General features: G+C 40.2%; 2 protein-coding genes across 2 annotated transcripts in view; one reads left to right on the forward strand and one right to left on the reverse strand.

The window, feature by feature from the left end:
- The window catches only part of C6H4orf17 (chromosome 6 C4orf17 homolog), an 89,117-nt gene extending 70,379 nt beyond the window's left edge, over positions 1-18,738 (reverse strand). Inside the window, exon 1 of the mRNA XM_070372106.1 lies at positions 18,601-18,738. The gene's annotated coding sequence lies outside the window, so the exon portion shown is untranslated. The remainder of the gene's footprint in view (positions 1-18,600) is intronic.
- The window catches only part of LOC102269619 (all-trans-retinol dehydrogenase [NAD(+)] ADH7), a 94,207-nt gene that overhangs the window by 3,591 nt on the left and 66,776 nt on the right, over positions 1-23,840 (forward strand). The window contains 7 exon segments of the mRNA XM_070372902.1: positions 158-245; positions 338-554; positions 5,690-5,963; positions 7,898-7,960; positions 7,963-8,019; positions 10,675-10,725; positions 10,728-10,812. Coding sequence (XP_070229003.1) covers positions 158-245; positions 338-554; positions 5,690-5,963; positions 7,898-7,960; positions 7,963-8,019; positions 10,675-10,725; positions 10,728-10,812 — 835 coding nt within the window.

Consider the following 23,840-nt stretch of genomic DNA (forward strand, 5'->3'; position numbering starts at 1 on the left):
CTCACTTTACAACAATAGTCTAGAACTGAACCTGTGATATCTCCAAGGCATGCCTCTACTCTTAGGCTTCTTGCATGTGGCATGGGCTCAATTCACATTCATCTATTTTATCCTTTAACATTAATGACCAACACATTATATCATGTTTTCTCTCTAGATGACAAAGTCATCCCCCACTTTCTGCCTCAGTGTAGAGAATGCAATGCTTGTCACAACCCAGATGGCAACCCTGGTATAAGGACAGAGTAGGTTTCAGTCACTTTTCTCTAATGCCATTTGATTGTTCCTGTGCTAATTTTTGAATTGAATTAATGTGAGTATTTGACATATCAAACAGCATCACTGGTCATGGAGTCCTGGCTGATGGCAGCACCAGATTTACATGCAAGGGCAAGCCAGTCTATCACTTCTTGAGCACCAGTACATTCATTGAGTACACGGCGGTGGATGAAACTTCCATCGCTAAGAGTGATGATGCAGCTCCTCCTGAGAAAGTCTGTTTAACTGGATGTGGATTTTCCACTGGGTACAGGGCCACTATTAAGATTGGCAAGGTAAGAAGCAGGGTGGGCTAGTTCCTATTTTATTTTTTAAATGATTTTTTTATTTAGGAAAACTGAAATTTTTTTTAAAAAAACAAAACTGTTGAAAGCATCTCCTATGCAGGCTGTTTCTACACAATGCCAAATCAACTGGAAGAAAATGAAAAATTCAGATTCAAAATTTTATTTCTGAATAAGAGAAAATAAAATCTCTAGATTTAATTTTGTTTCTTCTGTATTTCCTTCAGATTTTTTTCTAAAATTTAGATTCACATCTAAAATTAATCTTTTTTCACAAAATAACTATTAATGCTAGTGTGTTAACTTGCTAAGGCTGTTGTAGCAAACCACCGCAGACTGGGTGGCTTAAACAACAGAAACTTATTGTCTCACATTCTGGAAACTAGGAACCCCAAATCAAAGTACTGGCAGGACTGGTTTCTTCTAAGGGCTGTGAATGAAATATCTGTTCCAGGTCTCTCTCCTTGGCCATCTTCTCCCAATGTCTCCTCATATCACCTTCCTTTTATGCCAGTCTTTTTATCCAAATTTTCCCTTTTTATAAGGAAATCAATCATACTGGATTAGAACCCACCTAATTACTTTATTCTAAAGTTTATTACTTCTGCAAAAACCCTATCTCCAAATGAGATCACATTCTGAGGTACTGGGAGTTAAGACTTCAACATATGAATAAGTAGTTAGGTGGAGGGACAAAATACAACCTCTAATGGCTAGCATATATAGTATGAAAATGTGAAAGCTTAAGAGTGATTATTGGGACTCAACTTATGTCAGAGAAACTGAGGAGCCTCTTGATGAAAGTGAAAGAGGAGAGTGAAAAAGCTGGCTTAAAACTCAGCATTCAAAAAACTAAGATCATGGCATCTGGGCCCATCACTTCATGGCAAATAGACAGGGAAGCAATGGAAACAGTGACAGACTTTTATTTTCTTGGGCTCCAAAATCACTGCAGTTGCTGACTACAGCCATGAAACTAAAAGACACTTGCTTCTTGGAAGAAAAGCTATGACCAACCTGCTGCTGCTGCTAAGTCGCTTTAGTCGTGTCCGACTCTGTGCGACCCCAGAGACGGCAGCCCACCAGGCTCCCACGTCCCTGGGATTCTCCAGGCAAGAACACTGGAGTAGGTTGCCATTTCCTTCTCCAATGCATGAAAGTGAAAAGTGAAAGGGAAGTCGCTCAGTCGTGTACGACTCTTCTTGACCCCATGGACTGCAGCCTACCAGGCTCCTCTGTCCATGGGATCTTCCAGGCAAGAGTACTGGAGTGGGGTGCCATTGCCTTCTCCGATGACCAACCTAGACAGCATATTAAAAAGCAGAGACATCACTTTACCTACAAAGGTCCATCTATAGAGTCAAAGCTATGGTTTTTCCAGTAGTCATGTATGGATGTGGACCATAAAGAAGGCTGAGTCCTGAAGAATTGATGCTTTTGAACTGTGGTGTTGGAGAAGACTCTTGAGAGTCTCTTGGACTGCAAGGAGATCAAACCAGTCAATTTTAAAGGAAATCAGTCCTGAATATTCATTAGAAGGACTGACGCTGAAGCTGAAGCTCCAGTACTTTGGCCACTTGATGCAAAGAACTAACTCACTGGAAAAGACCCTGAAGCTGGGAAAGGTTGAAGACAGGAGGAGAAGAAGATGACAGAGGATGAGATGGTTGGATGGCATGACCAACTCAATGGACAGGAGTTTGAGCAGGCTCCAGGAGTTGGTGATGGGCAGGGAAGCCCGGCATGCTGCAGTGCCTGGGGTCACGAAGAGTCAGACACAACTGAGCAACTAAACTGACTCTCTATGTCACTCTTAATAAATAGAAGAAGTGGGTAAAATAACACACAATTCATAAACTAAACCATTCCCCAAAACAATCGCATATGTGGTGGTCTCATCCAACTCCAAAGTCTAAAAAATGGTCCATATATTAGTTGAGTTGAAATTTCTATCTCCAGTACTCTCTCTGAACCCCAAATTCTTTCATCCAATGCCATACCTGACATCTCCCTTTGAGGATCTCACAGGTATCTCAAACTGAGTATGTATCAAATGGAATTCTTAATTTTCTTCCTCCCTATCACCCAGACATATTTATGCCCACTCTAATTTTCTTCATCCTCGATCTTCCCTCTCCATCACCTTATATACAATCCAGCAGCAAGTCCTGCTAACTTTACCTACAAGGTATATTTTAAATCTTTCCACTTTCTTCATCATATCTTCACTGGATGCAACGGCCTTCCTTTTATTGTTTTCATTACTCCTCTGGACAATCTCCAGTAAGTCTCCATTTACAAATCAGAGTAATTTTATAAAACATAAATTGGTCTGCATTACATTTTTTTAAATTTTATTTTATTTTTAAACTTTACAATATTGTATTAGTTTTGCCAAATATCAAAATGGATCCGCCACAGGTATACATGTGTTCCCCATCCTGAACCCTCCTCCCTCCTCCCTCCCCATACCATCCCTCTGGGTCATCCCAGTGCACCAGCCCCAAGCATCCAGTATCGTGCATCGAACCTGGACTGGCAACTCGTTTCATACATGATATTATACATGTTTCAATGCCATTCTCCCAAATCTTCCCACCCTTTTGTTAAAAATCCTTCAATAGCTCCCATTCTTGGAACAATCTCATCTAACTCACTATGATCCACTCACACTTGCCTCTCATGAGATCTGTAAGCCTGCTGAGCTGTCCCTGTCTTGCATGAAAATATTTACACGAAGTATTCTGATTGTCTGGAATGCTCATCTACTGAGCCCTTATGTGGCTGCTTCATTAACATTATTCTCAGTTTAAAGATCACCTGCTGGGAAAAGATACAATACTGGAAGAAACAGGAAAGTGAAAGTGTTAGCTGCTCAGTCGTGCCTGACTCTTTGTGACCCCATGGACTGTAGACTGCCAGGCTCCTCTGTCCATGGGATTCTCCTGGCAAGAATACTGGATGGCCATTCCTGGGTGGCCATTCCTGGGTTGCCATTCCTGTCTCCAGGGGGTTCTTCCTGAGCCAGAAATTGAACCCAGGTCTCCTGCATTGCAGGCAAATTCTTTATCACTGAGCCACCAGGGAAGAAACAGAAAGACTACCAATTTAGATTTGCATCCTAGTAAAATATAATCTAAAAATTAAGGAGAAATAAATGGTTTCTCAAAAAAAAAAAAAATCATCTGCTTGCTCAAAGAAGTTCTTTATTTCTTTCTATCTACTCCATCTAAGCAGGAATCTCTTTCTGTTATTCAAGGTAACATGACTGCTTCATTAATAGTATGGTCCCAAATCTCAAGTTCTCATACCTCTTCTTTTCGTTAGCCCACAAGCTCCAGAAAGGTGTGGGCCAAGTCTCTGTTCACTGCACTGCTTAGCAAGGAGCCTGGACATAGTAATGACTCAATAAATAATAATTGGGGAAAAAAAGAGATGTATGAATGAATAAAGGAAAGGGATGTCCAAATATGTGGAAGACTAAAAAGGTGAGGAGTTTGTGGAAAATATACATATGGCTGTTGAAACAGATTTATTCCAAGAAAGAGATGAGAGAAGGGATGTTGGATATAGTTTAAATTAGTATTCTACTTTTTTACTGTGCTAGTAAAACTACCAGAGAAATTACGAGAAAAGGCAGAACATGCCCAGTTTACTTTCTGACCACAAAGAAGTCATCAATAAAATGTGTTGTGTGGATGAGTGAATGATGAATGATATTTGAGAGAATGGCCACACGGATTTCAAAGCTCCAAGTTCAGGAACTGAACCGAGAGCTTGGGAGGCCATAGATGAAATTACAGCTCACGGAGAGTGCGTATGGCACCTCTGGACCCACATGCTGCTGCTGCTAAGTCGCTTCAGTTGTGACCGACTCTGTGCAACCACAGAGACAGCAGCCCACCAGGCTCCCCTGTCCCTGGGATTCTCCAGGCAAGAACACTGGAGTGGGTTGCCATTTCCTTCTCCAATGCATGAAAGTGAAAAGTGAAAGTGAAGTTGCTCAGTCGTGTCCGACTCTTCTTGACCCCATGGACTGCAGCCCACCAGGCTCCTCCATCCATGGGATTATCCAGGCAAGAGTATTGGAGTTGGGTGCCATCGCCTTACCCACATAAATCTCTGCTTATAAGTTTAGACATTTCAAAACACATGCATATATAGATACAGGTCTTTCTGTTTTCAGGTTTCCTTGCTCGCTGCTGTGTAATAGGATTAAGAGTGTTCTAGCAGGAAGATGCGGAGAAGGCAATGGCACCCCACTCCAGTACTCTTGCCTAGAAAATCCCATGGACGGAAGAGCCTGGTAGGCTATAGTCCATGGGGTTGCTAAGAGTCGGACACAACTGAGCGGCTTCACTTTCACTTTTCAGTTTTCTGCATTGGAGAAGGAAATGGCAACCCACTCCAGTGTTCTTGCCTGGAGAATCCCAGGGATGGGGGAGCCTGGTAGGCTACTGTCTATGGGGTCACACAGAGTCGGACACGACTGAAGTGACTTAGCATAGCATAGCAGGAAGATGACTTTTGGCTAGAATCTTCTTTAATATAGCATGAAGTAAAAGTGTTAGTTGCTCAGTCACATCTGACTCTTTGCAACCCAGGGACTATGTGCTGGTTGCATAGTCCACTGGAATTCTCCAGGCAACAATACTGAAATCAGTAGCCATTCCCTTCTCCAAGAGATCTTCCCAACCCAGGGATTGAACCTGGGTCTCCTGCATGACGGGCAGATTCTTTACCATATGAGCCACAAGGGAAACCCTAATAATACATAGTACAGGGTACAAATCCCCCAACTGATTTAACTATATTTTCTTTCTGAAGCTATGCATGGATCGATAATCTATTGCAACATGGAGGTTCAACTTTGATGAAAAATAATTTATTTACAAAAGACTCAGTTATGATCACTAAGAACATGCTGGTTAAACCAAATCTAAAACAAATTTGGCATGGGTTTGTGCTGTTTCTGGTTCTCTTTGTGACACTCTCACGAGAATGAGTCATTCGGTCCTAGTAACTCATCAAAGTGATCTTCTGAATTTCATATTCTAAGATTGGAGATACTTTGCAGGTTCTACCTTTTTACCCTAGGTCTAGCATTTACACTTGTCTCCCCACAGGTCACCCCTAGCTCAATGTGTGTGGTCTTTGGCCTGGGAGGAGTTGGCCTTTCGGTCATCATGGGCTGTAATTCAGCTGGTGCATCCAGGATCATTGGGGCTGACCTCAACAAAGACAAATTTGAAAAGGCCATGGCTGTAGGAGCCACTGAGTGCATCAGCCCCAAGGACTTCACCAAGCCCATCAGTGAGGTGCTGTCAGAAATGACAGGTGACACTACAGGCTGCAGTTTTGAAGTTATTGGGCATCTTGAAACTATGGTAAGAGCCATGATACGGGAGCCACACAATACACAAGCTACCTTGATTGCACAAAGGTAAACTCATTTTCCATAGCTTTACTAATAGTAACTACCTATTAGGCAAAATACCTGGTAATCATGAAGCAGTTGTGCCTGAAGCCACACAAAAGCCTACATGCAGGTCTACCTGTAAAGTTAAGTATCACATCATACCACTCTCCTGTGACCACACTGCGAGGGAGTCAACCATCAGGGAAAATTGTTCAAGTATTACTCTGCTTTGTATATATGGCATTTTTTTTTTTTTTTTGAACAATGATTACATCTCTTGAACTTTTGTAAGCCAAATAGCCTAAAGTGACTCTCTGGGGAAAGAGCAGGAGCAAAGGGCATGGGTAGAGGGGCTATTCCAAATTTGGCCATCTTCCCTCAAAACCATGGTGTAGCCAATTTCTCACTGTATACCTGACCTTTGCCTTCTCTTATCTGCTGCTGCTGCTGCTAAGTCACTTCAGTGGTGTCCAACTCTGTGCGACCCCATAGATGGCAGCCTACCAGGCTCCCTGGTCCCTGGGATTCTCCAGGCAAGAACACTGGAGTGGGTTGCCATTTCCTTCTCCAATGCATGAAAGTGGAAAGTGAAAGTGAAGTTGCTCAGTCGTGTCCGACTCTTCTTGACCCCATGGACTGCAGCCCACCAGGCTCCTTCATCCATGGGATTATCCAGGCAAGAGTACTGGAGTGGGTTGCCATTGCCTGCTCCGTCTCTTATCTGAATTCTCTCAAAATAGAAGCCTTCAATTCTCTAAAATACGCCTCCCTTGTGGCAGTCAGCAGCACCAGACTTCTGCTTAGATCTGAGGTCAGAAGATCTAAGCAGATCTTCTTAGATCTGCTTAGATTGGTGGGCATAAAAATATGCCCACCAATACTAGCACTAAATCAGGGTAGGGGGATTATCTTTTGTATCATTATGACCACAGTCTCGTTTTAGATCACTTCATATCCATTCTTGGAAGAAAGACTTTTCAGGGAAGATATGATGAGAAAACAGACTTCTCATTGTCAACAGAGTTAAAGCCGCACTCTCAGGCCAGAGGCTCTGTTGTTCCTACCTTCAAAAATGCATCCCTTCCACAGTAAGAAGGGCGAACTGCAATATGGGACAATATGGGACACAGTCAATTCTGCTCCAATTGAGCAGTAGACTAAAATTGCTCTAATACTTTTGGTACCTTAGGAATAAGTAGTCTTTACCACTGTTGTTATTCCCCTTCCCTGGTGTCACTTAGAATTATTACATAGCAACAAATACCACGTTTATACAGTCAATATGCAATATTGGATATTGTTAGGGTCTGTTGATTTCCAGATGATACTTTAATGAACATGTATCTCTAATAAATAATATCTATTGCTACAACCTATCAAGTATTCAGAAAAACCATTAACGAATAGTTAATGGGTGGATGACCAGCAAATGTGGGATTAGTCTCAGAGATGCAACCGAGAAAGGGATTTCTTTGTCCTACATTTTAACATTTGATTTCATTTTCATATTAAAGTTTAATAAAAGAAAACTGGGTCAATTGATTCAGTATAGGTAATTTGATTTAGTTTAGTTCAAATGGCTTTCTAAACCTTCTCAGTGGTGATATTGTTCTGAAAATATAGGAAATTTCCCCCTGCATTTTGGTCCATGGTAAACTGAAAATGCCATGAACACTGACCACATTCTACTTTCTGCCTTAAAAGTCAAATGTATGAACAAGTTTAAGTTGTGACTAAAATTGTGTTGAGAATTTTTTAAAATAAGCATAAAGCAAAAGGCATGTGGGCCTAATTTTACTTCATGACTTGGAAAATAAATCAACTATTAGAACCAGAATGTACATAGGGTATTTCTGAGTCTATAACATGAGATGAGACACATTCTCCTTCATTCTACACTTGGATTGATGCCTTTGCATCTGCAGCATGAACTAAGTGGTCAGTGTGGTGGCAGGGGCTCCTCCATCAGCCAAGATGCTCATGTCCACCCAGTGCTGCTCTTCACTGGACACATGTGGAAAGGGTGCATTTTTGAAGGTAAGAACGACAGAGCCTCTGGCCTGAGAGTGTGGCTTTAACTCTGTTGACAATGAGAAGTCTGTTTTCTCATCATATCTTCCCTGAAAAGTCTTTCTTCCAAGAATGGTTATGAAGTGATTTAAAAAGAGACTGTGGCCATATGATACAAAAGATAATCCCCCTACCTTGATTTAGTGCTAGTATTGGTGGGCATATTTTTAGTATTAGCATCCGCAACTCAAGTTCTCCTAAGGCCCGAATGAGAGGCTCCAGCACTCCCTATTGGGATGATTTTATGGAACAGAAATTTCTGATTTAATCTATTATTTTCAACATACGTGAGAATGTGTATGAAAAATAGAATTTATTTGATTCACTAAATAGCGTCAACAGAAAGTTCTGGATCTAAACCCAAAATAAAAGGGATTGTCCTATTTTATGGGGATGATTGAAATTAACACCAGAAAGACTGACACAGACAATGGTCAACTCAGTCCTGGTCTTAAATGAACTATCAGTAGGATTTGATATAGCTGATGGCTCCCTTTTTCTCAAACACTCTGTTCACCTCACTTCTAGATATTACTTTGTTGTTGCTGCTATTGTTCTTCCTCCTCTCTTCCTCCTCCTCTTCTTTCTCCTTTATTCCTCCTCCTCTTCCTTCCTCATTGGTCACTCCTTCCAGGAATCTTTGCTGGGTTCCCGTACATCCCTAAGATTCTAACTTTGGTGTGTCCTAAGGTTCAGCGCTCAGTCCTCTTCTCATTATTTACACTTCCTTCCAAGGTGATTTTCTGTGGTCTCAAGACTTTAAATACACTCTACCCATAACACTTAAGTTTATGTCTTCAGCCTAGACCTGAAGATACAAAGGTTGCCTACCTGGCACGTCCACTTGGATAGTTGATAGACATGTGAACTTTACCTGCCCCAAACCACTCCTGCCTCCCAGCCGTCCCATCTCAATAAATGATGACTCCATCATTCCTGTTAATCAGCCCTCAAGCCCTGGGTTATGCTCTTTCTCTCATACCATGACTATTTCAGCAAAGCCTGTTGTCTATGCCTTCAAAGTATACCCAGGATTTGATCATTTCTCACCAGCACCATCACTCGTCCAAGTCACCATCACCTCTTCCTGCGTGACATCAATGACTTAAATGGTCTGCCTGCTTTTGCCCTTTGTCTCCTAGAGTATTCCCTACAGAGCAGCCAGAGAGTGAGACTATTAAAAGGGAAATCCGATCAGGTCACCCTTCTCCCATGTCTTCTTCTAATGTCTTCTCTAATGTCTTCCTTTCTCACTCAGAATAAACTCTCAAACATGCAATGGCCGAAAGGCCCCCTATGATCCGGCCCTCTGACCCCAGCTGCTACTACTGCTCTTGCTCTTTTCTTGCCACACTGGCCTCCTCACTGTTCTCATTGGCCAACACTTCACCTCAACACCTTTATAATGACTCTGCCTTCTCCCTGAACTACTTTACCCCAAGATTTCTGGATAGTTCCTGTCCTTTATGTTTTTGTTCAGATGTTACCCTATCAGACTGGCCTTCCCTAAGCGTTGAAAAATCACATTCCCTCCCCACCTGCCTAGCCTCGGCCTCTGCACAACCTACTGCTCCTACTCTGTTTTTCTCCTTCGGTCTTGTCATTGATGATGTGCTCTGCAATATTTGTTTACTGTCAGTCTCCCTGAACTAAAGGGAGAGGATTCTTAGGCTTCCTGTTCTTCCTGAGATTAGGGACAGGGCATTTTGACCCCCATTATGTTCCCATCTCTGAAATGGTACCTGGTACTTAAAGTGAAAGTGTTGGTCACTCAGTCATGTCCAACTCTTTGCAAACCCATGGACTGTAGCCCACCAGGCTTCTCTGTCCATGGGATTCTCCAGGGAAGAATACTGGAGTGGGTTGCCATTTTCTTCTCCAGGTTATCTTCCCAACCAAGGGATTGAACCCACGTCTCCTATATTGCAGGTGGATTCTTTACCATCTGAGCCATCAGGGAAGCCACCTGGTACTTAGCATATACTCAAAAGACATTCAGTTAATATGTGAATTCTACTTCTAACTCATCAATAATCCATAATATCCCCACGTCACACAAATAGTCAAAGTGAGGAAGCTCAACTTATATCTCTTATTGTTTATTTCTCAAGTAGTCTTATTTTCTCTAAAGAGCCCTCTCTGAAGAATCTCATCTGTACCAACCAGCCTCTCCTTTTTTGTGTCCCAGGTACTGTGGAAAGAGAAAAGGCTTGGGCTCACACTGACCATAGTCTGTGTCTCTGGCGACCCTGACAAGAACTATAGCAGCCAGGTACTGAGTGGGCTCAAGAGAAAATAAGAGAAAAGGAAGTGGAACCAAGAACATTGAACTGGAGACAATTCTTCCTGTAAAGTAGTTTTTCTGCAAAAGGAGAAGAGATATGGGGTAGCTAGAAGATGTGGGGGCAAGAAAGGTTTTTCATGGGGTTTCTGCATTTGTTTCTTAAGAAGGGAGAAATGCAGTTCCATTGTGTGCTGCTGAGAATAGCATCATCCAGGGTAGAGGTAACAGGGCAAGAGAGAGAAGGAACAAATAGAAGATAAAAAAATATAAAAATCATTTAGTAAAGTCTGAAGCGACTCAGCAGCAGCAGCAAAGAGAACACATGAGCTTGTTTACAGGTTGGAAAAGCAGAAATTATGTTCCAAACCTAGTGACTGATTTCCTGGAAAAGAATTTGACCTGGACAAATTGATAACACATGATTTACCTTTTAGAAAATTCAATGAAAGATTTGAACTGCTTAACTCAGGACAAAGGTACCTTCTTTTTTATGGTTATTTTGTCTTCTCCCCATAGGCTACTTTTTAAATTTAATATTTATAAATGTATGTTTCCTTCATATTTTATATTATTTTATGTAGCAAGATTGATATAGACTTACAAAAAGAATAAGTCTTCTTCTTAGACTTATTGTGTCATTGTCCTATAAAACCAATTTTTAAAACCTCTGATTTTTTAATAGTAGATTGATTTCATCTTAGGTATTTTTATTTCATCACAAACCCCCTCACTTCTTCAAGTATTGCCACAAAATTTCCTTACTTTATAGTTTTTAAAGTGCTTTTAAAAGTGTGTTTTCTTCTGATCCTTGAAGATTAGGTTTTGTTTGCTTACTTGTTTTTTTAACTTTTGATTCCCTTCACCTATTTCTACCACCCCATAATCCTGCTTATGGCAACCACTAATCTGTTCTCTGTATCTATGAAGTTGTTGTTATTTTAGATTCCACATACAAGTGAGATCATATAGCATTTGTCTTGGACTGACTCATTTCACTTAGCATAATGCCCTTGAGGCCATCCGTTTTGTTGTAAATGGCAAAATTTCATTCTTTTATGACTAAATATTCCATTATACACACACACACACTTCATTCATTCATCCATTCATGGACACAGGTTGTTTCCACATCTTGGCTATTGTAAACAGTGCTGCAGTGAACAGGGGCATGCTTGCTCTCATTTTGCACAGTTATTACCTTAGTTAAATTCAGTCCTAACATTTTGAGGTTCTAGGTGACAGAAGGTCTGTGTTGTGTAATGGTGACCTGGACCTTCCCTTTTTATACTTTCTCTGCTGTGACCATGGATCTGTTTCATAAATACAAGCAGAAGCACAAGATTGAAGACAGATATATATATATGAAGATATATAGTCTTCATGAAATAAACATTCAGTGTCTTATGAGCACCTGGGAATTATCTGGGTTCTTAGGTCAGCAATATTAACATTTTTAACTTACATGTTCTAAAGCCAAAATTACATATTTTAAGATTGTATATATGTAATATATAACATACATATAAGTACATATATAATATATATCAAGTACATATACATATATATATATACTTGGATTTTTATGTTGGAATAAAGACTTTTAAAAGAATTTTACACAGTAGATTTAGACATAAAGATATGACACATGCATTTCCTACACTAATATTAATTTTATGGATAGCCTTTAACACATTGTAACCATTTTTTTTTTGATTCAAATGTAAATATTTTTAAAAAGCACTTGTTACAAGATAAGTTGAATTAGGTTTTGAAAACAGCTCATTGCATAATGTAAGTTACTTGATTAGGAAAGAAATAGTGAAAGGGAGGATACAAGGGAGGAGTGCATTTTAAATGATTAAGAATCATTTTATAACTAGATGAAACTGAAAAGCATAGTATAAGAGATTTGTCAGCATACATGAATATTTCAGGAAAATATGTCTTTTTATAATACTATTTCCAAATTGGGAAAGGAGTATGTCAAGGCTGTATATTGTCACTCTGCTTATTTAACCTATATGCAGAGTACATCATGAGAAATGCTGGGCTGGATGAAGCACAAGCTGGAATCAGGATTGCCGGGAGAAATATCAATAACCTCAGATATGCAGATGACACCACCTTTATGGCAGAAAGTGAAGAACTAAAGAGCTTTTTGATGAAAGTGAAAGAGGAGAGTGAAAAAGTTGGCTTAAAACTCAACATTCAGAAAACTCAGATCATGGCATCTGGTCCCATCACTTCATAGCAAATAGATGGGGAAACAGTGGAAACAGTGACAGACTTTATTTTGGGGGGCTCCAAAATCATTGCAGATGGTGACTGCAGCCATGAAATTAAAAGACGCTTACTCATTGGAAGGAAAGTTATGACCAACTGAGACAGCATTTTAAAAAGCAGAGACATTACTTTGCCAACAAAGGTCCATATACTCAAAGTTATGGTTTTTCCAGTAGTCACGTGTGGATGTGAGAGTTGGACTATAAAGAAAGCTGAGTGTCAAAGAATTGATACTTTTGAACTGTGGTGTTGTAGAAGACTCTTGAGAGTCCCTTGGACTGCAAGGAGATCAAACCAGTCCATCCTATAGGAAATCAGTCCTTAATATTCATTGGAAGGACTGATGCTGAAGCTCCAGTACTTTGGTGACCTGATGTGAAGAACTGACCCCTTGGAAAAGACCCTGATGCTGGGAAAGATTGGAGGCAGGAGGAGAAGGGGACAACAGAGGATGAGTTGGTTGGCTGGCATCACTGACTCAATGGACATGAGTTTGAGTAAATTCTGGGAGTTGGTGATAAACAGGGAGGCCTGGCGTGCTGCAGTCCATGGGGTTACAAAGAGTCGGACAACTGAGCGACTGAACTGATAATACTATTAAACATACAAGTTCAGCTACAATCACAGTGTAATATATATATTACATATATATCCTAATAGTAATTTCAATAAAGCAGTCCCTATGTCCTGATTTGCTTAGTAATGACTCCATTTAACAAAATAATGTTTTTAATTGTATACATCTGTACTGGCATAGCTTGCTATATCTATTTACATTTTTGCTGTCTAGTTGCTAAGTCGTGTCCAACTCTTTGTGACCCCATGGCCCACCAGTCTTCTCTGTCCATGTCTCCAGGCAAGAATGAGTTGCCGTTTCCTTCTCCAGGGGATCTTCTTGACCCAGGTATTGAACTCACATCTCCTGTATTGCAGGTAGATTCTTTACCTCTGAGGCACTGGGGAAGCCCTGTATCTATATACACAATATACTTAAAATTCTTAATAAAATTTAAAGATTTTATAAAATGTTTTGTGGTGATTTTTTAAGAGGGTAGTTCTATTTATTATAAAACTTTTATTCTCTAAGGGTAAAGCATTAAGACATCTACATGAAACATGTGAAATACTTTGTAAGAAAAGTAAGTAATGTGGGTACAATAGAAATTGGAGGTTTCAATATAAGGTTGCAATACAGCTTATACATTCCTACCTTGGAAGATTGCAAAAAGTCTAGGTACTTAAGAGTATTTACTTTTACATGATGAGTATTTCCCAATGGAAAGTGGCTTGAACCCAAGGGGTAAAATTTCTTTCCTTTGCGTTATTGATCTACACTTAATCTAGGTTTGAAAAACAAAGCAAAACAAAAAACAGCAGAAATAGCTAAAAAGGCATATTAAATTCCTTTGTGAAGTACCTTCATCATCAACTGTTTAGCAATGGCAATTCTCAAAGCACTTATAGTTACAATTTATTAGAAAATATATACATATACAAGCAATACACACACACACTCTCTCTCTACCTAAGAATCATTCAGAGACTTCCCTCATCCATTAGCAACATCTACAGTTACAACCCAAACACCTAATGAAGGAAAACTGATCCCCAAAAGCATTTTTAACCAGAAAAATACATAAAGTATATTAATGTTTATGACCCTTACCTCAAATTTTGAGAAAACTTGTTACACAAGGATATCTAAAGTTATATACAAGTATAATTACATCAGAAGAAATGAATCTAAAAAGGAATAAACATTTATCTCTCTCAGACCAGCTTTTTAAATGAACTCCACTTTATGCCTAGAGTTTCTTATAAATTTTATTTTTTAAAATGTTGTGTATGTCACAATTTTGTATTTTTAGTGCTTATTATGAAACTTTGTGAAATCGTTTCTTACTTCTGAGCTCGCCATGGCCAAACAGAAAAACCTTCTTCAGTCTTCGCAGGGAAACCTGCCTATGAGCAGTTTTTCATATCACAGAAAATGCTGGTCCTAAGGAGAAATCCGGAGAAGGCAATGGCACCCCACTCCAGCACTCTTGCCGGGAAAATCCCATGGACGGAGGAGCCTGGTGGGCTTCAGTCCATGGGGTTGTGAAGAGTCAGACACGACTGAGTGACTTCACTTTCACTTTTCACTTTCCTGCATTGGAGAAGGAAATGGCAACCCACTCCAGTGTTCTTGCCTGGAGAATCCCAGGGACAGCGGAGCCTGGTGGGCTGCCATCTATGGGGTCGCACAGAATCGGACACGACTGAAGTGACTTAGCAGCAGCAGCAGCAGCAAGGAGAGATCAGGAAACTCATAGTTTTTATGTATTTTTCATTTCTAATCAACAAAGCCATGAAGCAGTATCAAACTGAGTCCTTGGCTGTTAAATCAGAGGATTAAAGAAATAGCTATAAGAATGTTAAATAAACATCCAACTTCTTATTTAAAAAATAATCTACAATTTTATCTACTTAAATCATGAATGAAAGGTATGAATTTATTATGCAATTTTTCTTTTCATTTCAACCACATACCAAGCAATGAGTTAGGTAAACACGTAGCTCATGGTGGTGAGTAAAACAGATGTAGCCTCTGCCCTCACAGAGCATAGAGTGTAGCAAGACACCCACTTAATAAGAAAGTAAATAAACATACAAATATATCACTTAAACACATGATGTGTTAAGTAGGGCAGTGACTAAAGCACTGTGTTAGAGAAAAAAATGGAAGGAAGGAATCTTCCAACTTTCTATAACGTGTCTTAGAAGGCCATTCTGAGAAGGTGCAATTTAAGCTTACATCTGATGAGCTGGAACAGGCCCCATGAAGAGAGGGGCAGAATTCTCCCAGTTGGAGGAACCACATATCCAAAGGCCAGTAATCTGGAAAAGTTGACCATCTCCTACTGGGAACTTAGAACAGGTTAGAATGGCCTCAAAACATTAATAATATTCTAAATGCTGATTCCTTATGAAGACTTTTATATATTTATCTCAATAGTCAGCTTTTATATGCACTTGTCCAGAAAAGAACGTGCTTTAGTTATTACCAAGATTAACATCAAATGATTTTTATTTAGAAGAAGAAAATGGCTATGCTGCTGCTGCTGCTAAGTCGCTTCAGTCGTGTCTGACTCTTCGAGACCCCATGGACTGCAGCCTATCAGGCTCCTCCATCCATGAGATTTTCCAGGCAAGAGTACTGGAGTGGGTTGCCATTGCCTTCTCCAGAAAATGGCTGTAGATGGATAGATATAGCTTTCCCAGGAATACTCTTTCCCCCATGACCTTAACTCCAACCTACAAAATTCTTCCCATCAGCATTTTCTTTATTTCTCACTCCTCTCTGTATCAAAAAGTTTTTCTATTCCTCTGTAACAATTAGCTGACTGAGGCCTCATAAACTAGCTTGCCATATTCACCTCCTTCATGGATATCTATTTTATTCATCTTCTTGTTTCTGACTCCCTCATAGAACTGGATTCCCTTCACCAATCAGCCTTAGATTCCTGTAATTCTTTCCACCACTCTTCTGACATTGCCAGTCACCCAACAGGCTACAGAAAAGTGAAGTATGTCTTTTCTGTGAGAATTCAATGCACTACACATGCAAAGTTTTAGAAGATACTGTGCTAAAATTTTTTTCTTGAAACAGTGCCTAGTAAAACATTCTATGCCCAATGAACACTACGCAGACATTACTGACTGATTCAACAATTAAGTTGAGAGGATTATATATTTCTGGCTGTGTCAAGTGTCCAACTAAATACATCATCATGCTAGTCAAAGAATTAAAGTAGCAACTACTCTTTCAAGTAGTCAAATATTTAATTGCAAATTTGGATTTATTTTTCTCTCCTGTAAATGAATAAGACTAATTTAAAAGTCAAGTCAACATTTTAATTAGAAAAGTTTTTTGGATTTGCAATTGCACATTTGGAGAAAAATTCTTTTAGCTTGTTTAGCATTTTATGTTTCAGTGCAAATTTTGTCAAAGAACCAAATCTTTCACAATGACCTGGAATGCCTCAAATATAGTATGCTTCATTCAGCATAGCCTTGTGTAAAACAAACTTTCCTACCAAAAACCCATGAAGTACAAATACTGTACTATGACTGTAGATTACACAGGTTTAGTCAAAAGCATGATGTGGTAACCTGATTCAGAAGGTCTGGGTTTGAAACTCAGTACCTGTTTCCTGAGGTCCCACCTAGCTCTAACTTTCAAAAGCTGTAATAGGAATGATGGCTCTTGGTTTCTCTTTACTTTGGAAAAGATGACTGAAGAACACCTTCTCAGGAATGAAGGGAGCTAAAGCAATCTTAAAGGAGATCAGTCCTGGGTGTTCATTGGAAGGACTGATGCTGAGGCCAAAACTCCAATACTTTGGCCACCTCATGTGAAGAGTTGACTCATTGGAAAAGACTCTGATGCTGGGAGGGATTAGGGGCAGGAGGAGAAGGGGACGACAGAGGATGAGATGGCTGGATGGCATCATCGACTTGATGCACATGAGTTTGGGTGAACTCTGTGAGTTGGTGATGGACAGGGAGGCCTGGCATGCTGCGATTCACGGGGTTGCAAAGAGTCAGACACGACTGAGGGACTTAACTGAACTGAAAGCACTTTCAGCTTATTTTTGCAAAATAGGGGACACATGCTAGTGAATTAATCATGGCATCTGAAAATCAGGAAAAAAAAAGGCATTCCCCAGGAAACCACTGAAGGTTCTGGGGAACACTTGGCTGAATCTGAAAGAAATTCTTGAGTTTGATTAAGGAGAAAATAACTTGCAGCAGGGGCAGGAAAGAGGGGGAAGTGGGGTAGAGAAAGAGAGAACACAGTTTTCTCATCAGGAGCTCAGCCCTGGCACTACCAAGAGGCCCTATTTCACCTCTACCTGCTTCTAGAAGCTTGGTATGGCAGAATTCTAGCCTAATCTGGGCTGTTGTCCCTTTGAAACAAATTATCATCATAACATGTCATTTTGTAAGAATGCCAATTTCTCCAAATTCTACAGTTCATCTTGTGTGAAGGATATTAATATCTATCTTTTTCTTTTCGTTGCTTTGAATATCTCAGTTCATCCAAATGATTTCCTCTAATTATAGTCGGAGTAAAAGTGAAGAAACTGGGTAACTTCCCTACACTGGATGTATATTTCAGAGGCTCAACTGGCCCCCAGCCACTAGACTTAGGACTTTCACAGAAGAGATCAAGCACGCTCCTTTGGTGTCAGTGCAGCAGGCAATGCTTGTAGGAACAGCAACGGGCCCTGAAAGAAAACACCTAGCCATCCCCAGAAGTCTCCACACCACACTTAGGAGGCCTCCCACATGAGGTCTCTCCCCTTTTAACCAATAATATTTTTCTCTTTTTTAAAATTTACACAAGGAAATATCTCTGAGCGTCTATATCCCGATTACTTTACCCCGAGACTAGCCCGGCATTTTGACTGCACCCATATGGGTTGTCTCTCCACCGCCTGGAAATAACCACCTCACTATTCCAGGGGCAATGCAAACTAGCACGGCCAAAACTAAACCCTTAGTATCTCCAAAGTTGATCTGCCTCCTGGTTCCTCACTTCGGTCTGTGGCCCTACCATCCACTCGAACTCAAAAGCCAGGCCCCTTGCTAGAATCTTCCCTTTCCACCAGCTTCCACAGCAAATGATTTATTAAGACCTCTTGATTTTACCTCCAAAACCACGAACCAATCAATTCCCTTGCCCTCTTCCCTACTACCAAGTTTCCCCAGTTTGTGATTTGTTCCCTCATCTCTTGCCCAAATTCCTACAACAAACATCAACACAAGTCCCTGCCTATTACAGTACAGCTTTGAACAGACTTGTTCAAATCCTCCAAGTCTATCCACAGGAAGGCCCACAATGAGCACTCTTTTTCTGTTCTTTAAAATACCAAAAAGCCTTTTGAGAGCAAAGTAGGAAGTGGCACCAACCTCCTTGTACTACATTCTCTTACCTGAGGCTCAGAGCAGGATATTTCCCAGCCTCCGCATGGACAGGAAGTGCAGGGTGGAGACTGAAGGCCTGTTCACTGTGGAGCAGCTTGGCTTCCGCCCTGGTTGACTCCTGTTAGGAGAGTGTGAGAGGAATAGACATCACCTGAAAAGGGTGGGGAGAATGCCAAGCTCAGGTGCACTCTATTGACAGACCTCGTTGATGTGAGAACTTCCTATCAGAGCAAGAACTTACTGCTCCCTTTCTCTTAAAAAGTAGATTTATCTTTCACTGGTTTATTTCCCCTGAAAACCAAGATTGAGGATTCTGAGTCTAAATACCATGGACTTAACTGCTTTACCTTTTACCAAAAACAAGTTTAGTGATACTTTGGGAATCATGGCATTGTTTTAGTTAGATTTACTGAGTTTGGGTTTGTTGTTGTTGTTTTGATGTAAGCCATTTAATACCATTTCTGTTTTATGTTTTTGGGTTTTTTGTCCAGGAGGTATGTGGGATCTTAGGTCCCTGGCCAGGCATCAAACCTGTACACCCAGTATTGGAAGGTGAAGTCTTAACCACTGGACCACCAGCGAAGTCACTGATTTACTGAGTTTTTAAGTGTACGTTTTTTGAGTCAGCCCTCCATATCCTTGGATGTCAAACATGTGGATATGGAAGGAAGATGATGGAATCTGAGCATTCACAGTGGGTACTGGAACTAATTGCACATGGATATCAAGGGATGAATGTACTCAACCAAAACACAGTATGTGTAACTTCATTTTCCCTAATCTTTGGGAAATTACCTACTTAAAGAGAAATGTTTTGATATCCTATTATCTTCCTCTAAGGTAGTTACAGAGAGAGCTTTGGGAAATTCCCTACACCCTGCCTCTTGTCTTATTCCCCTCAGAATTGTCTTTCCCACCATCTCCAGAATGAGATAGCCAAGGAGCAAATCTGAACAAGCCGCTCCTTTACTTACAAGTGACTCCAGAACTTCACTTTGCTTCTTGGACATGAACACGAGTCTAAGGCCCTTCCTGAAGGGCCCTCCCTCTCACCACACTCAGGCAACACTAAAATGCTTGGGTTTCTTCTGCACTCACCATGTTTGGCTGTCTTTTTCCTGCTTGCTTTCTCTCTTGCTATTCCTATTCCTAGACTATTCCCCCAATTTTCTCCCTCGTCTTAGCAAATTCCTGCATCTCCTTTAGGATTCATTTTAGTATTCACTCCTCAAGAACACTCCCTCTGACCTCATCGCCTGTCTGCTCTCTCAATAGCCTAAGTGTGAGTTGGTCATTCTGTGTGCCATGTTAGATTGTCATATTCTGTGTGTGTTTGTTTCCTCACAAGTCTCTGTGTCTGTCTTCAGCTGCCAAAGGAGAGGCTAACAAGAACAGACATACAATAGTGTTTCTTAAAAAATGCATACAGATTCTTAAATAAAAGTATAAAAAAAAGATCCCCTGAGGACTGGTTTCCTCTGGACTTGGAAAGAGGCTGAAATTGGCACTGTCTAGGCCAAAGAGTTATGAGCAAGTTCATAGTTAAAATAGGAAGAAAAATCAGAAACCACTGCTCCCTTTTACATGTACCTTGGGACACTTTTTCAACTGCCTTGTTCATTTCTCTCTTGTAGTAGAGTTGGGGAAAATGAAGCAACAGCTGAATATTTTGTGCTTGATGAAAACACCAAAATGAAATGCTGGATCACCATGTGACTTGAACAAAGCACATCTTTCCATGTTTATCATGCCTGATTTAGGGATTGCTTCACAAATGAGAGGGAATGTACAGAAAATTATTTGTTAATCAGTATATAAATAATTTTCCAGTTTACAAATGATTTTGAAAACTTAGGAAGCTATTGGGGAAAGTCTTTCTTTTATACTTTATTTACCTTTATTAATATTAGCTCAATCCCACTGAATTGACCCCATTCTCCTATTTTATGTTCTTCAAACCTCCTACCCCTACATTTCCTCACCTATGTTCTAAACCAATAAGCATAGGTTGAAATGACATTTTTCGTTCAGTGATCTCTAAGTGTTTACCTTGGTTGTTACTAACATTTTCATGTCATATTCTGGTCTTTCTTCCACAGGTTGGTGAATTTCTAACCCAGGAAGCCAGAAACTAGAATTTTCATCACAGTCATATTCACATTGAATCGCTGCTGCTTATTGACTTGTTTGGAAATTAACTTGAGGGCAAGAGCAATGTCAGTCAGGAACCTAGCAGGAAATAGTAAACTTAATCAAACTAGAGTTTAATTGAAGAAAGTTTAAGAAGGGTTTTGTTTTTTGTTTTTTTTTTTCCTTTTTCTTTTAAGAACTGTAGGCAGTGTGGGTCATTCCAACAAGGGGTGATGAAGTATTCAAAGTCTTATTACAGTGGGAAACTGGTATCACTTCCAGGCCTGAAGGGCAAGGGCAGGGAAGAGTTACCAGAAGCCAGCAAGAGCTGGAGACATAGCAGATGGGCTGCCTGACAGGAGCAGTGGCCAAGAGCAGAAGAAACAGTCCCTGCCCAACCAGGATGGGTGATGAGGAAGACAGGAAAGAAATATCCCAGTCTTTCTGTCCTTCACCCTTGATCATCTGCTGGTAACCTCTTTGACCTGACCCAGCCAGAATCCATAGGCCAGGGAGGCCTGTTGTTCCAGCTGTTGGGATCAGCCTCCTGAGAGCACAGAGCAGGACAGAGAATGATCTGAAAGTCAGGCAGTGTATCACAAGCATGGGGCATCTACCTCACTCTTCTTTCTCTCCCCAGTACCTGGCACAGTGCTTGTCACCTAGGTCTCAATATAACTGAAAGTAGGGTCTGGCTACTCGCCACTCAAAAACCAATAAAGAGGCAAGGCTGGTGGAAAGGAAAGTTTGCTTTATTTCAGGATGGGGACGAGGGGGAAGCAGACTCCTATCCAAAAACTGATTCCCCCCTCTACTGCCAATCAGTGGGCAAGAGCTTTTATAGACAGAGGGAAGGGGCTACATTCAGAAACAGCACGGTCATCTTGGACAGTCATTTTGAAATTGGTCATCAGTGGTCTGATCAGCATCATCTTGATTGCTTAAAGTAGAGTTAATCTTCAGTTCCATGGTCAGCTTTTTCCCATTTTCTTGAGGCCAGTTCTTGGAAGTATGGCAGCTTATGTCATGGCTATAGTCTAGTCATCATGTAGTTAACTTCTTCCTCCTGGTGGAGGTTTCTGTATCTAATAGACAAGTCACAGGACATGGCTCAGAATATTATCTATAGCCCTTGAGGAGATCCTTAACTATGTTTAATGAGTAAACTATTTTTATTTGGTCTTATTGGACTGTTTCCCTTTGTTTCTGCATTTTCTCACATCTCTGACTAAACTTATTCCTTGCCTAAATATTTTTCAGACAAAAGGCAGGCTGAGGACATGGTAGGGAAGCACCATAGGGTTTCACCAATAAATATTTAGTAAATAAATGACTCCCTCGGGAATTATTCAGAGACAACCTAAGCTGATCCAAAAGTGACTGAGAATTTCTCATGAAATTACTTACCAACCAAAGACTTGGATGATTTGACCATAGTGCTCCTTCATATTACTAGTAGGTCTCTGATGATTCACAACTGTTCCACTTACACTATTGTAACCCTCTCATGGACTTTAGGTTTTACAACAATTTGTTTACCAAACATAATTTTAAAGCAGTTATTATCAATACAAACCATACATTGTCACCAGGTTCTTATCAGCATAAGATATCTAAGGTTACCACACTGAGTTTACATAGCCCAACTGAAAGAAAAGCAATTTGACCTCTTAGCAGTCTTATTAAGAAAAGATGTATGCTTCTTTAATATCCTAAGTAGCTCTTTGCCCCCATTAGTCCATTCACATAGTTCCAGGATCTCTAAGATGGAGAGCCAATAGATTGTCTTGAAATTTGATAAAATGGTGTTCTAGGGAGAAATTAAAGCCAGCATGAAATCTGCAATTGACTTTGTGACCACCATCCTCCCCTTTTATGATATGAATATATGATGTATTTCTATATATAAATTTTTTTTCAGAGATATAGAATAATGCAGTGCTTAAAAGAAGATTTGTGTCTTGACAAGACAAAGTACTGGGACAGAAGAAACCATTTTCTCTGCTATATTAACCTACAAATCTATGAAACACACCTAGGTCTCTGAACAGGACATCTGCCTCCACAGCTTCTCCAATCATCCCCACCATTCATTGTGTCACTGGATCTGTCTTATGTAACAGTTTCTTTCTCTATGTAAGGGGAATAAAAATCTTATTCTTTGAGAACCAAGGTTAGAATTCTATGTATATTTAGCGGCACTACTCTTGGTATCAGCCTCAGGCTAATTCTTTCACATAAGACACTTTTGAAATTCTGGGCAGATATAAAGACTACACTGAATTATCAGTGTCCTTTAGCTATTACAGGCTCAAGATGCAGTAACAGAATTTGCAATTTGTTTCAAAGCTAGTATTGGCTGGCTTCTGTCTTGAACTTTGAAACAAAAACCAGTTTTAGGGAGAATCAAGGACATAATTATTGTCATCATTAACAATTAACTTTTTAAAAAACATTATGTAACTTTAAAGGTCACTTTCTGTTTACAGTTATTACAAAATATTGGCTATATTCCCCATGTTGTGCAAAACATCTTTGATCCTATCTTACATCCAGTAATTTGTACCTCCCTCTCCCCCACCCCTAAATTTCCCTTCCTACACCCTCCCCACTGGTAACCACTAGTTTGCTCTCTATCTCTTCATTAACAATCAACTTTTAGTGGCTAATCCTATGTATAATTCATTCACCTTTCATCTACCCAAAGTTCAGAAATGCAGTAGAAATCACCAGAACAAATTTTGCTCAATTTTAGCAAGTGTTCTCAAAGAGAAAAATGAAGCCTGCCAGTCAGAGATCCTTTGAAAGAAGGGCCTTCTCTGTAGACCGAGTATTCCCTAGGTGGTATGTGGGATTCAAGAAAACCTAAGAGCAGCTTTCCTTTCAACTGTATAGAACTGAAGTCATGTTATAGTTCAGGAATAGTGAAAGAAGTGTCCTAGAAGTGACTGCAATGGTCTCCATTGGTGTGGCCTTGGTCTCGGGAGGGCCAAAGGGGTCACTTCGCTTGGTCACAGTGGAAGAGGGACATGTGCTCACTGTGTATATGAGTGCCTTGGGTCCTTTCTGGCTTCAGCTGCCTACCATGTGGCAAAAAGAGACTGTGATAAAAAATCCA

This window comes from Bos mutus, chromosome 6 (genome assembly GCF_027580195.1).
Source record: "Bos mutus isolate GX-2022 chromosome 6, NWIPB_WYAK_1.1, whole genome shotgun sequence".
NCBI classification, from domain to species: Eukaryota; Metazoa; Chordata; class Mammalia; order Artiodactyla; family Bovidae; genus Bos; species Bos mutus.